Raw genomic sequence first — 12,315 nt, forward strand, 5'->3', positions numbered from 1 at the left:
CGGGCACCAAACTCACACCAGGGTGGATGGAGAGGAAACAAACAAAGGAGATCGAGCACAAAGAAGTCAAGAGGAGAATTGAAGACAGTCAACATAAATATAAGGAATGGTATGACAAGAAGTGGGGAGTGAAGGAGAGAGTATTCCAGGAAGGACAAGGAGTCCTTGTAAAGAAACCAGAGAGACTATGGAGAGGCGGCAACCGGTTCTATGCCTCCAAGACCATCCAGCGACCAAATAGGAACTCCGTGGTCGTGGAAGATGGGAGACTATGGAGTCACGATCGAGTGGTTCCAGCGGAAGGGGGAGAGCATAGGACAGTGGTGAGAAGAGCAGGAGGTAATGACATCAGGGAAACCATCAGACAAGACAGAAGGAGTGACAGATTTAGAACCTCTCCTCAGTGGCACAAACAGTACATAATGAGATAGACTCATACACCTATAGTTATAGTATTCCACACCACCATAGACTAGACAACCTGTTCTGTTCTGTTCTTTCCCTTAAGGGGGATGATGTGTTGTAACTAAAGTGAACGCTTTACTCTTCCCCTGTTCTCTCCCTTTCCCCCCTCCTTGTTATCTCATGATGGTACATTCCCCTGGACAGCCAGGCGCGCGCTGTGGAATGTTGACACAGCGACCCAGGCTTCCAGGTTGTCAAGCTGACAGCAGTCTGCAGTGTTTTACTCATCAATAAATATGTAAGCAGAATACTTTTGGCTCTCATTTACTACAGCCTGTCAATGGGATGCTCAGAATACATATTCAACCAATCCCTGGATTTTCTCCACACAAACAACCATTGGCAAAACAAAGTGTCTTGTCTAGATTTAGGTGTACCAAAATACTGGTCTGGTGGCACACACACACACACAGAAATTGTTTGTATTTAAGTCATGGCTATACCTGCAAAGGCCACACCCATTTCAGAGATCCTCCCCACCTTTATCCCATTTGAGTTCTGCATGCAGTTCTTCCTAAGAGTACAGATATGTCAGTTGTGCCTATATACCTCAAGCAAAGGTCATTTACCCGTTACATTCACCTGTTAAAATGTTACAAGTTCTACTGTACTCCCATATCTATGACCTTGTTGTGTTCTTTTCCACTCCATCAACCGGTTTTCACTACTTTCATATACTAGATGTATTCTTTCTTTAATGCACAACACTGTGTTTTAAAATATTAATTGCGAATGCATTTAAATAAATGCTAATTTTACTTCATTGAATAAATAAATGCATATTTTTTCTAGTTTCCTTATCTAGTGCTCTTAGCCACAGCATATCAGTTCGCTGTAAAATTATCCAATATGATGCACAGCTTTTTCCTGGGATTTGTGAATAAGTAACCATATTAAATAACTGATAACGATGATGCATCACCCATGAGGGTTACCTGGTCTGGAGCCTGATTTAGTGAAGGTGGCACACTTGTCCTCCTTGCCTACGCAGAGAATGTCCTCCGCAGGTGTGCATCCATCAGAGGACTGGTCCGTGAAGCATGCTGGACACTTGTATCCATTCTCCGTCACATTTATAGGATGCACTAAAGAAACAAGGAAAATACATCTCAGGGTTTTTCCACTACATTTGAGGAATACAAAGTGTCACAAAGGTGATGATGCCTGGTTAAACTTCAACAGGATATAAGAACCTGTCTTTACATGGACCACATCACTATCGGTAGGGGGGCGTGGCTAAGCACGCAATGGCGGAGGACGTGCTCGGGTAGAGCTCCGTGAAAAGCTCCCCTTCCCCGAGCCTATTATCCGCTAAACTACACGGAAACCGCCGGAAATTGCAGGCGGACACCCGCGGAGGTCATCTCGGCAGCCCGGCTGACTTTTAGCCCGGGGCTCCATCGGGCCAGACCCCGGCCTGTCCTGCAACCCTCCTGCGGGCCTGGGGACCTCCCGGCCGGCAGGGACACCACGAGAGACCGAGGCTTGGGCCCGGCGTGTAGGCCCCGGCCCACACTCCCTGAGGGCCGCTGGCGGACCGACGCTGCACCGAGAGTGACCACCGGGGGTACAGCGGAGGCCAGCCTCGCCACCTCCGATGCGACCAGCGAACCACGACGGCCCGGCATCAGCGTCGCAGCCCCTGTGAGGCAGCCCGGGAGCGCGACCTGCCCGGTGAGGAGGGGGAGAGTCGGGTGGCCCCTGGGACGCTGCGCAACGTCAGGCGCTGTCCGGGGAGCCAGGGGCACACAGGCAGGCACGGAGTGACCGGGACGGAGAGGCCGCCCACAACCCGCCACCGCGCCCGACCCACACTCCCCGAGGGCCGCCGCCCGGAAAGCGATCGCCAAGGACTCGGCGGAGACGCAGCCTGTAGCTACCGCCCTGACGAAAGGACGACGAGGGCCCATCACCCACGCCGTAAACCCAGCAAGGAGACCGCCGGCGCGCCTGAGGCGCCCGAGGAGCGAGAACCGACCTGGTGAGGAGGGGGAGAGTCGGGCGACCCCTGGGGCGCCACACAACACCTGGCGGAGTCGGAGGGGCCGGGGCGGAGGGGCCAGCTACTACTCGCCAACACGGACCGGTGCCCCCGGCCAGGCCTGCAATAATCGGCTGGTGACACAGCGACCGTGCCCCCTCCCCCCCCCTCCCGCAGTGAGGGCGCCTGAGGAGGCAATTGCGGACTACCCCCCCCCCCTCCGCACGGACACACGCGCAGGGGGATAACGGGCCAGGAAGGAGAGATCCGCCACACGCGAGATACTTGGACCCCTGGGACGCCCACTACGCTGGGGGCTGCACGGCCACAGATAGGAGGGGAACCACTGGACCCCCCTCCCCCCCCTGCGGGGGCACCGGCCACGACCGGGGGGGAACCCCGGACCCACGGACCTCCAACCCAGGCGGGAGATGATCCCAGAGGTACCAAACAGAGGTGCTAACTGAGTGGCGGAGACAATAACTTTGCTAGGAGAGCGCCCTCACACATGTCAGGGGGGGCGAGGACCCGCACCAGGACTGGTGGAGCCCTGCAGAAAGGAAAAGCGAACAAGCAGCTCGACAAAATGGCTGCCGAACAATTGGCCACGAGACTGGACAGCGTGCTGGCGGCCGTCGAGCGAATGGAACAATCGCTACAACAGACCAGGACCTCCCTGGAGTCCAAGATAGACGGCGTGGCTGTGGACCTGACCCTCTTGCAAGACGACCACAGGAAGTTGTCAGACCGAACCAAGGTCCTGGAAGGCGCGGTGAAGGAGATCGAGCCCAAAGTCACCCAAACGGACAGACACGTGCAGGACCTACTGAACAGAGTAGAGTTCCTGGAAGATAGGGCCGAAGATGCGGAAGGGAGGGCGAGACGCAACAACGTCAGGCTCGTAGGGGTCCCGGAAAAATGGGAAGGGGACCGCCCAGCCCAACATGTGGAAGACTGGCTGCGGACACTGTTGCCTGAAGGCACGCTGTCGCCCCACTTTGTCGTGGAACGCGCGCACCGTGTGCCGACCAGGCCCTACGCGACCGGCGCCAACCCGAGGCCGCTACTCTTCAGGATCCTTAACTACAGGGACCGTGACACAGTGCTGCGGGAAACGAGGAAGATGGGTGAAATTCGCATAGACAATGCGGCGATCATGTTTTTCCCCGACTACACCATCCAGGTGCAACGCCAGAGACACGACTTCCTGGAGGTAAAGAGAAGGCTACGCACTGCAGGCCTCAAATACTCCCTGCTCTTCCCCGCAAAGCTGAGAGTGGTGGCGGGGGACAACACGTACTTCTTCGGGACCCCCGGGGAGGTCAGCGAGTGGCTGGACGGAGGCACGGACGCAGCACCCAAGCACCATCGTGGGGGCGAGACAAGGCCCAGGCGGCGCGGCCCACGACACCGCCGGAGGCACGGAACTCAACAGTCCCAGCGGGCAGAAGAAGGGTCACGACACTCTCCTCCGTTGGATCAGATGCTTCAGGAACAACGCGATGCGCTGCGGAAAGTTTCTCAGCTCAGCAACCCACCCTCCCAGGAATCACACCATGAGGACGGGCAGCAGCCAGCGCCCAGCGATGACGACGAAGCCATCTACGGGATCCCAAACTCACAGATCTCTGTGGAATTGCCAGTGGTCACGCCGCAAACCTCAGACCTGATCCACTAGCACCGCAGGGGAGGCCAGGAAAATGACCGTACGGGAAGGGGGGGAAGAAACAGCGGCCGGCGGGACACTGAGGCGCAGCCAGCGCCGGGTGCAACTGGGGGTGCGCTCCTCTCCCCCCCTGACAACGGAATGGACAGCGGACTGCAGAAACAGTGAGTACAGCCTGATTGGCGTTGGTGGTTGCTGGGTTGGCGAAGGTGGGGTCACCCCTTGACCCGTGCTCATCCTTGGCCGGTTGCTGCTGCGGCCTGGACGAGGTGGGGTGCCCTCCATGACTGAGGCCGAGAGCACGCACAGAACCGCGACCCTTCCCCCCCGATGGCCGGGGTCCATGCAGGCGGGGCTCCCTGGGACCAGAGCGATGCCATGCGCCGGTCCACAACCGGTGGCCAGCAAACGGCCTGCAAACTGAGGCTCGGGGATGGAACTGGAATCCCTTTAACAGACTAATCTTCCTCCTAGCCTTAACCGTGCTTATGCACACTGCCCCTTAGACTGGAAATGTTGTCCCTCTCAATTGAGATTATGGACGGTGGCCCGTTTCGCCACTGCCCCTTTGGTATTTCAGTGGGTCTTGCCCACAGTTGGTTAATGTTGTTTATTGTTTTTCCCCTACCTAATGTCTACCTGAACAATATTGAGTGTACTACGGGGGGTGGGGTTGGGCATGCTGTAGATAGCGATGGGAGAGCCCCTGGTGGAACTGCTGCTGACACGGGGGACGGGGTGGAGCACACACCGCTAATATGACTTCGATCAAGATATGCACTTGGAATATTAGAGGAATGCACACACCCGCGCGCAGATACCAGATATACTCCTACCTGAAAAGGCAGCAGGTACAGATCGCACTCCTGCAGGAAACACACCTATGCGGGGCGGAAGTGGCTGCACTGCGGCGCAGGTGGAGGGGTCAATTGTACGCCACAGAATACTCCTCGTTTGCCCGTGGGACACTACTGTGGGTTAGGCCGGGCACCCCTTTCACGATGTCGGAAGTGCTCACGGACCAGGGGGGGAGATATGAGCTTGTGAGGGGTAGGATGGACGGGCAACCAGTAGTCCTGGCGTCTGTTTACTCTCCGAACACAGACCAGGGAAGCTTCCTGACACACCTTTTGGAAAAGTTGGCGCCCTGGCACGGGGTCCCCTGGGTACTGGGAGGTGACTACAACACAGTGCTAGATCCTGTACTGGACCGCTCGACCCCACCCAGGCCGGATGCTACATCTTTAGGGGCTACAAAGGCGTTCACCAGATGGGCGACACAGTGGGACCTCAAGGATGCATGGCGCGCGCACAACCCAGACACTAGGGTATACTCATATTACTCGGGGGCACACGCGCTACATGTCCGCCTAGATAGATTCATGGTGACAACGGAAATGCTGCCGCAAATCACTGAGTCACAATATCTCGGTCGGACACATTCAGACCACAACCCACACACGCTGGCAATAGCATGGGAGCGCCCGCACCCACCCATCCCCACGTGGCGGCTACAACCCGCCCTCCTACTCGACGCCCCCTTCAGAGACGCCCTACAGGCCCGAGTAGCGCAGTACTTCACCGACAACTCGGGCACGGCGTCCTCCCCGAGTGTGGAATGGGACGCCTTCAAAGTGGTGATACGGGGTCACTGCTTGAGCACACAAGGGAGCATACAGAGGAAGCTGTAAGCTGACCTATGCAGGGTGGAGGCGGACCTGCTCCATTGGGAGTGGGAGGCGGTGTCCGGCGCGGGTGACCAACTACGGGAGGCTCGCGAGGAACATGCGGCACTACTGGAGAGACTGAGGCACGTCAACTTCGCGGCCCACTCTGCGCGGGTGCACCAGCACGGCGACAAACCGGGGAGATTACTGGCTTGGCTGGTCAAGCAGGAGTCCCGCACGGAACCGGTATCCGCTATCCGGACGGCTGAAGGGGAGATCGCGTACACACAAAGTAGGATACACCGGGCGTTTGTGGGGCACTACCAAGCCCTATACAAGTCACAGCTGAGGGTCACTGCGGCTACCATCGCAGAATTCCTTGCTGATATCCAGCTGCCTTCCCTGACGGACGCGCAGCAGGGAGACTTAGGGGGCCCATTTACCCAGGAGGAAATGCGAGAGGCCATCTTCGCGTTGTCCAACGGCAAGTCTCCTGGCCCCGACGGCCTGCCTGCCGAGTTCTTCAAGGCCTGCTCGGATGTACTGGTCCCGGAGATGCTCAAACTATATACACATGCGATCGAAGACTCAGCGCTCCCGACCTCGCTTAATGAGGCGAACCTGGTTTCGCTGTTGAAGCCAGGCAGGGATGGCACGTGTATGGGGTCCTACAGGCCCTTAGCCATGTTGAACACGGACTACAAGGTATTCACCTCCCTGCTGGCCCGCCGCCTGACCCTGGAGGTCCCGGCGCTGGTACATGCTGACCAAAACGGGTTCATGCCGGCGAGGAGCACTTCCCGCAACTTGCGACGCCTCTTCCGAGTCCAGGAAGCGGCCACCACACACTGGCCGAGGTCGGGGTGCCTCGTCTTAGACCTAGAGAAGGCCTTCGACTCGGTGGAGTGGCCGTACTTGGGTGCGGTGCTAGACAAACTTGGCGTGAGGGAAGCCTTCATGGACATGGTCGGGCTGCTATACCAGAGACCCAACGTCCGCGTGCGGACGGGCAAGCTACTGTCGGAGACAGTGCGGGTACGCAGGGGCACCAGACAAGGCTGCCCCCTGTCGCCCCTTCTCTTCTCCCTGGCCATAGAACCCCTGGCAGCTCTACTGCGGGACAAGGGAGTGGAATGGGGGATCCCGCTGGCCGACGGGGTGCACACGGTCTCGCTATACGCGGACGACCTATTACTCTATGTGCGAGACCTCACCGCGGTGCCTGCAGCACTGTCGGACATATTCCGGACCTTTGGGGAGGTATCGGGCCTCAGGGTCAATTGGACCAAGTCCGGTGTATACGCCTTCAGCCCGGAGCTGGAGGAATGCGAGGTACACCTCGGTGGCGCCCGGCTTACCTGGTACCCGACTACGTTCAAGTAACTCGGGCTACAAATCTACAGAGACCCGCAGAATATACTGGAGGGCAACCTGGTGCGCGCCGTGTCCTCGCTGAGGGCCCAGATGAACTTCTGGAAGACCCTGCCATTGAATGTGCCTAGCCGGATTGCCCTGTCTAAAATGATTGCGCTACCGAGACTACTCTATCACTTTGCAAATGTCCCAATGTATGTCCCCACAAGGATCTTCGGCGAACTGGAGTCGATGCTCCGCGGCTTGATCTGGAACGCGGGGCGCCCGCGAGTGGCCTTGGCGAAGCTGTACTCCCCGACGGCGGAGGGAGGGCTGGCGGTCCCTAACATGGAATTGTACTACCTGGCAGCCCAGCTGCAGTGGGTCACATACTGGCTCAGCGACACGCACCTGGATGACACCGCCAACGCGGACTACCAATGGACGCATCCGCAGGTGTGTGCACTGTTTCACCCGCTGACCAAAGGTCCTCGCCCTCTGCCCCTTCACATGGCCGTAGCCCGCAAATGCTTCCTTCGCTGCTTGAAGCTGACACAGAACGTCAGGCCATACGCCCCCGCCCTTCCCCTACTGGGCACCCCCCGGAGGAATGGGATGGTGTCACTGCGCAACATGGAGCCCTGGTCTGCAGCCAGAGTAGAGACAATGGGAGACCTCGACACGGACGGGGGCTTGCTTCCTTTCACGGAACTATCAGCGAGCACAGGCCTTCCGGCGGGGCAATTCTTGCTCCATGCGTCAGTGATGAGGACGTACACGGAGTCCTGGGGGGATATCCAGGAGGAGCCACCGCTCCATCACTTGATCCAATACCTACATGTTATGGGCAGAGGCTCGCATATTACACACTGGCTGGCACAGGCGCTCCTCATACACACCCAGAGGACCACACAACCGATTAGGGACAAGTGGGCGGCTCACCGAGGGAGGGAATGGACAGACAAAGAATGGAAACTGGTCCTAGCCAGCCCTGTGAACGTCCCGCGTAACTCCCGCTTCCGTACTATTCAGCTGTACATACTGCATCAGGCATATCTGTCACCTAACAGAATAAATAAATACTTCGCGACGGATACCGCAGCCTGTCCCAGGTGCGACCTGCGGGATGCCGACATCTTGCACATGCTTTGGAGCTGCCCGACCCTGTCCGCATACTGGGGGGAGGTGACATCGCTCCTGACGCACAGCACAGGCCCGGGGCTACCTACCACGTGGGAGGCATGCGTTCTTGGGCTATACAAGAGGACTAAACAAAATAAAACACAGGCCCGGTTCTGGGACCTAGGCCTTATCACGGCCAAACGCCTGCTCACCAGACACTGGAAAAGAAGAGAACCACCAACCCCCGCACACTGGTACACATCCTTTATTAACTGGGCCAGAGCAGAGGGCACGGCGCTGCGCGGAGAGGAGATAGCAGGTCTGCGACAGTTCCCGATCGCACACGTCTGGGATGACATCCTGGGAGCCCTGCGGGAGGAGGGCGAGGCCAGGGGACTCACGCAGAGACAACTGAGAGGGGTAGGCGCCCCGCGAGCGGCGACACCATAGATAGGGCACCCCCCCCAGATGGGCAACACCGACCCCCCGGAACACGGGCCGCAACCATAATTGGCCACACACACACACTGGGGCTCTCCACCACACAATGGCCCGGCCACTGCACTTCGTACTATAGCAGAGACACAACCCCCACGAGTACACTCCCCCCCCTATTCCTGGCAACCCCAACACAACCCCACGTTAAACGTTTCGCACTCCTATTCTTACTAGCTGCGTATACACCCACCACCACACAGCGGCGGATAGGTGCCGCTACTTGAACCCTCGCCAGGGAACGCGGGAGCAGGTGACACCCGCAGTCAGTGCAAATAGGGAGACACATATGTCCTGCCACACACGCCGTGCACTGAACCGGCAGTTGGGGTGACATCACCGCTCACCGGGCCCGTACCCCACCAGCTTTACAGCTACCCATGCAAGCGAGCCATAGATCCCACATCCCACTGAAGCGCCACCAGCGCATACCTCGCAAGTAGATGGGACGATGGTGCCGTGCGCGCCGTAGGTACGTGATGCGGCACTGGCACCACAGACACAATGGGACACACCGTAGTGAGCAGCCCTGTTTTTATGTTGAGGAGTTAATAGTTGAGTTATAGAAAAATGTAAAATGAGACGTCAATTACAGGAATGGTCGTGCAATAAATGTAAGAAATATGTACCAACTATCTGTGACAAAGCACACCAGACAACGAACGAGACAATGCATAATGCCTTCCCCTGTACCCTATGCCCCAACAATGCACAGACTACTTGCAGCCGGCCCGCAGGGTTGTAGGCTTGGCTATATGTACTGCATTTTTTCTCGCAATAATAAACGTCTTCCAAAAAAAAAAAAAAAAAATCGGTAGACTGTCCCAGCTAGCCACATCCCGAGGTAGCTACTCACTTCACAAATCTCCCATATAAAGGGAGGTGCAGTGTGCCCTCCTGGACAAACATGCAGTGTCCAGACAGGGGATAAGCAAGTCCATTTGTACATCTCCTCTACTGGGGACATGCAGCATCAAAGGTCCTGTCAGTCTCACCTGCAATGCCAGCTGTCCCAGCATCTTCGTAAATGAATGGATTAACATTTTCCTCAGAACCTCTGAGCACAACACTGTGGCCCGTGGGCTACACATAAAAACTTTGGAGCTAACACCATAGACTTCATATAATGTGAACAGTGGGGTATTTTTACTCTCTACTGGGGTAGTGACGCCATGCCATCAAGGCTTATTCTTGGATAAGTATTTGATACAGAGTAAGATAAAGCACGATAAAGTAAATAACACTAAACACACTCAACATAGAAAAGGCTTTTATTTACGTGTGTGTTAAAAAGTAAATTAAACACAATATACAGAGAACTCTGAACGGTCCTAACACCTTCTTGAGTTGAGGAACAACATAGAACATGCGCATGCACTTGGTTGCTTTAACACTGGTGTCCCAATGGGATATGCTTGAGCTGAACCAGGGATCTTTGAGACTTGCTACAAGTAATGCAATGCTACATTAATGCAACAGTCTTATGATATTTTTTACTCTGTTGTAATGCTTCTGGTGCAAGAGGACTAGTCTGCTCGTTTAAGGTTCAGCTACTCAGTTTTTAGATAGAACACAGTTCGAAACCTATTTAGGCCTTTTAGTTTGTAGCACCGGAGGGATGTGATAGTCAACTGATATCTTCTAGTTGTTAGGTGAACCAGTCCCCATGGGTACGAGTCTTTAGGATGGATACCCAGCACAAAGAAAAGTAGTAGTATCTCTGCAAGTTCCACAAACTTGTTTTTTTCTTTGCGTCCTTGGATGTGGAGCTTGCTGGCTCTGGGGGGGGCTCTATTCATTGAAAGATCCGCCCAGAGCCAGACTCGGAATCCAAAGCAGTCCTGGAAAATGTTGTCAGACCAGCCCCACTACGGTGCATAGCATGTGCAGCAATAGAGCCTGACAACTACAAAGGGGAGCTTTGACGAGAATTCTCCCCCAAGGAAAACGTGGGGGAGAATCGTGCCTTCTACAACACGTTTTTCACTTTATATATTCAATTGTATTAGCTTTTGAAGCACAGTAAAAAATTGCATTACTGGGCACCAGGATATGTGAATCTTACCTGGGGCTCTTTAATGGTTCCCTCACTATCACCTTTCAACAGTGTCTCTCATCTCTGCACAGCCTCTCACTCAAACATATGTTCTTCGTTATAGCACCTTTCATACCAGTGTTGGGTGTTTGAGCACTTCACACAAACATTCAGAGACAATGTATCATACATGTGTAATCAGAGTATAAAAACTGTTTCATAAGGCAAAGGGGACTATAAGATTTAGGCTTTACATGCTACTTATACTGGTAGGCAGGTTTTAAGAGTGCTTGGTCTGGAGAACCACAAATCCAGGATTCAAAACAATACACAGTGGTTAGCATCGAATTTACTAATAAGAATGCATTTCAATCCAAACAAACCTTTTTTAGCAACATCAGGATGAAGAAAGAGTAGTAGGAAAAACATAACTTTCTAACCTACACCATGCAACTTGCTTGCAGCTCTTTAATAGCAGTTCATAGCTCGCTGTGCCAGATTACCATTGCAATTTATGGACTGCAGAGTCATGAATAATCTCCGTGACAAAAGAAGTAACCAAATGAGCTATACACATAAACTGTTCGGTGTAATGAATAATACATGTTCTTTGCAGAAGGCATATTAACTAGGCCTGGGTGGTAAATTCAGTTCTGTTCGTGGAATTTGCGGAGTTTGGGTAATTTGTCGTTCCACGGAGAACGCAAAACTGCCCAAAATTCTGCGTTCCGCCACTTCGTGAAATTTTTTGCTTGTTCGCGTTCTCAAAATGCGTGTTTCCAAGATATTTCCCCCCCAAGCACGCAAACAGCGATTGCGAACAGTAAAACAGTATCGCGAACAAGCAATTCCGCGTGTTCGCGGAATTTCTGCGTGTTCGCAGAGATTTTTTACCATGTCGCGGAGATTTGCGTACCGCGATTACGCAAATTCTGCCCACCCCGCATATTAACCCTCTGCGCTACCTTGTATAAGTCAAAACTTGCTCTAGGCAAAACTTCAATCCCTTTCTTACAGGTACTTTAATCACTAGAGTAATATTGACACTTTTATTGTTGCCTGCAAACATCTGAATACACAAGAAACTTGCAGTGCTTTTAAAACCCCACTAAAGAAACCACCCCCGCCCCCACTCTTTCATCCTCCAGGTGAAACACCTGATGACTAGTAGGACCAGTCCAGCTTTGCATCCTTCATATTCTCCATCCTGCTGGGCCTTGTGCAGATCATCCTATTATTAGGACAACCTCTATTGTTTAAAAGGAATTCAGCACCTCCTTTTGTATAGGAAGTCAGCTCCTCTAAACCTCACAGGTCACACCAGCCAAGCATATATTAAGAGTTCACATTTTGTTCCCAACCAGGGTAAGAAAATACCAATCCTCCTGAAGCTTGCTGAAAAGTAATGCACTTGTTTTGAGCTGGTGCAAAGATGTCCAAATGAGTGGCCCTCTATAGTTTGTATCCCCATTTAGTGGTTTAGTGGTCACGGCAAGACGTCTGACACAATCAAGCTTTTCCCCATTTTAAT

At 54.2% G+C, this 12,315-nt stretch overlaps 1 protein-coding gene across 1 annotated transcript in view; it reads right to left on the minus strand.

Moving 5' to 3' along the window:
• The window catches only part of LOC147701032 (phospholipase A2 inhibitor and Ly6/PLAUR domain-containing protein-like), a 75,963-nt gene that overhangs the window by 26,289 nt on the left and 37,359 nt on the right, over positions 1-12,315 (minus strand). Inside the window, exon 4 of the mRNA XM_086929292.1 lies at positions 1,401-1,550. Coding sequence (XP_086785418.1) covers positions 1,401-1,550 — 150 coding nt within the window. The remainder of the gene's footprint in view (positions 1-1,400; positions 1,551-12,315) is intronic.

The sequence above is a fragment of the Lissotriton vulgaris genome, chromosome 7 (assembly GCF_964263255.1).
Source record: "Lissotriton vulgaris chromosome 7, aLisVul1.2, whole genome shotgun sequence".
Lineage (NCBI taxonomy): Eukaryota > Metazoa > Chordata > Amphibia > Caudata > Salamandridae > Lissotriton > Lissotriton vulgaris.